At 37.8% G+C, this 1975-nt stretch overlaps 1 protein-coding gene across 1 annotated transcript; it reads left to right on the forward strand.

Annotated features, from left to right (window-relative positions):
- Window positions 1-360: 360 nt before the first annotated feature.
- On the forward strand, window positions 361-1690 carry LOC149164683 (germin-like protein subfamily 1 member 7). The gene is made up of 4 exons (XM_089430961.1): window positions 361-634; window positions 743-879; window positions 989-1125; window positions 1227-1690. Exons 1-4 carry the CDS (start codon window positions 426-428, stop codon window positions 1398-1400), a joined length of 657 nt encoding a protein of 218 aa, XP_089287087.1. The 5' UTR covers window positions 361-425; the 3' UTR covers window positions 1401-1690.
- Window positions 1691-1975: the final 285 nt, after the last annotated feature.

The following is a 1975-nucleotide window of genomic DNA, read 5'->3' on the forward strand; positions in this document are numbered from 1 at the left end:
ATGACCAAGTAAACTAGTAAGAAGCTGAACTCCCTCTATTATAAACATCTTCATTGGCTGTGAACTAACTAATTCGTGAACATCTTCTTCATCACATGTCACATATTTGTACCCGTCTCATTCACCATTTCTAAAATACGGTGTCGTCAAGCAAATGCGAAAGTTTCAATAGGAATAGTTGGTTTTGCATGCATAATCGACAGTGATTTTGTGTTTTAATAAAAGTAGTTGCTGGCATTGGCATTTAGAGATATTATAAACAATGGTGTCATTGAGAAATTGAGGAGGACAATTTCAAGGTTCAGGCCTATAAATACACATTACGCAGGTGTACATCTGAACAAGCAACTAGAATAATAATACATCGTTTCTTTTCTGAGCACATTTTCATACTTAATTACCGTTATCGTTTCCTTTCTTGCGAGATGAAGGCGAGTGCAGTCCTAATTTCAATTGTGTTAGTCTTTGCTACTTTTCTTAGATTTGTTTACTCGGCAGATCCGGATCCCGTTAGAGATTTTGAGACGGGATTGAGTACCTTCACTCTACGTGACATTTTCCAGAATGGAGACGTTAGTAGCGATACTGGAGGGATTCGAGCTGCAACCAATCCTCAAAACTTTCCTGCAGTCCGGTAATATATTCATACATTGTTTGCTTGTAGATGCACAATATTTTGTTTGTATGGTGGCCTACATAGGTTTCGATAATACGTAATTAATGGTGTTAAATGATTTTATAGTACACAAGGGCTATCTATTGTGAGGTTTAAAATGGTTCCCTGTGGAAGTAACCTTCCCCATACACATCCAAGAGCTACAGAAGTTCTTTCTCTTTTGTATGGCGGACCCCTTCAAGTTGGCTTCGTTGACACCACTGGTAATTATGTTAATGTGATCACATTTCCTTTCTTTTCATAGTAACAACACCGTGCCATCCATGAACTGTATGTAATCTGATGATCAGTACTCAAATTGATTTTCTATAGGTGCGTCACACATTGATATTCTTTACCCGGGGGACATTACTGTCTTTCCCAGAGGTGTACTCCATTTTGAACTCAACGTTGGAAGCGTGGAAGCTGAGTATTTGTCGGCACTTAACAGTGAAAATCCCGGAACTTTGGTATGCCTTCCTCTCTGCACCAATTATATGTTTAGCCACAATATATTTCAGATGGTTATTGATTATATCATATCATATTGTTTTTTATGATATGATTTCAGACGAGCAGCGAAGCTTTATTTCATATTCCCCTGAGAGCACTGGCAACATCTTTGAACGTGGACCAGAGAGTTGTGAATTGGCTGAATTCAACAGCGTATCGATACGCGCCTTCTCTGAAGAAAACTGCAAACAGTGGTTGTGAGCCCGGTAGAGATATTACGACAGCGTTTTAGTCAGCATTGCACTTATAAGTATAAATATATACTGGAATAAGGCACGCCAGCGCGTAAAAGTCGCCAGGACGACTTTTGCGTTTCAAAGTTGAAATTATAATGATGATGGTGTACAAATAAATAGTCATAGCTTTTGAATTTCATGGTTTGTTTGATCAAATTTCTCCAGTTGTGTTAGTCTTTGCTACTTTTCTTAGGTCTGCTTACTCTTCAGATCCGGATCCAGGGCGTAGAAGTCGCCGCGACGACTTTTGCGTTTGAAAGTTGAAATTATCATGATGGTGTACAAATAGATAGTAATGATTTTCAATTTCATCGTTTGTTTCATTAATTCTCCATATTTCGAACTTCGCTCAATTCTACACGAATCATATTTGGTTGATGGACTGTATATTTATATTGATTATTATGTCACGATGGGTTAGTATTATTTTATAGATTACAAATTTTAAAATGATTTCAGCTGCTGGGTTCCATAAGTGTTCAAAACCTGATGCTGGGAACATCCGATTTAACCAATGTAAATGATCCGATTCAGAACCTCAGAGTTGAGAAATCAATATACCCACCAATCG

This window comes from Pinus tabuliformis, chromosome 5_1 (assembly GCF_031772625.1).
Source record: "Pinus tabuliformis cultivar Carrire ecotype Pingquan chromosome 5_1, CPIR1, whole genome shotgun sequence".
NCBI classification, from domain to species: Eukaryota; Viridiplantae; Streptophyta; class Pinopsida; order Pinales; family Pinaceae; genus Pinus; species Pinus tabuliformis.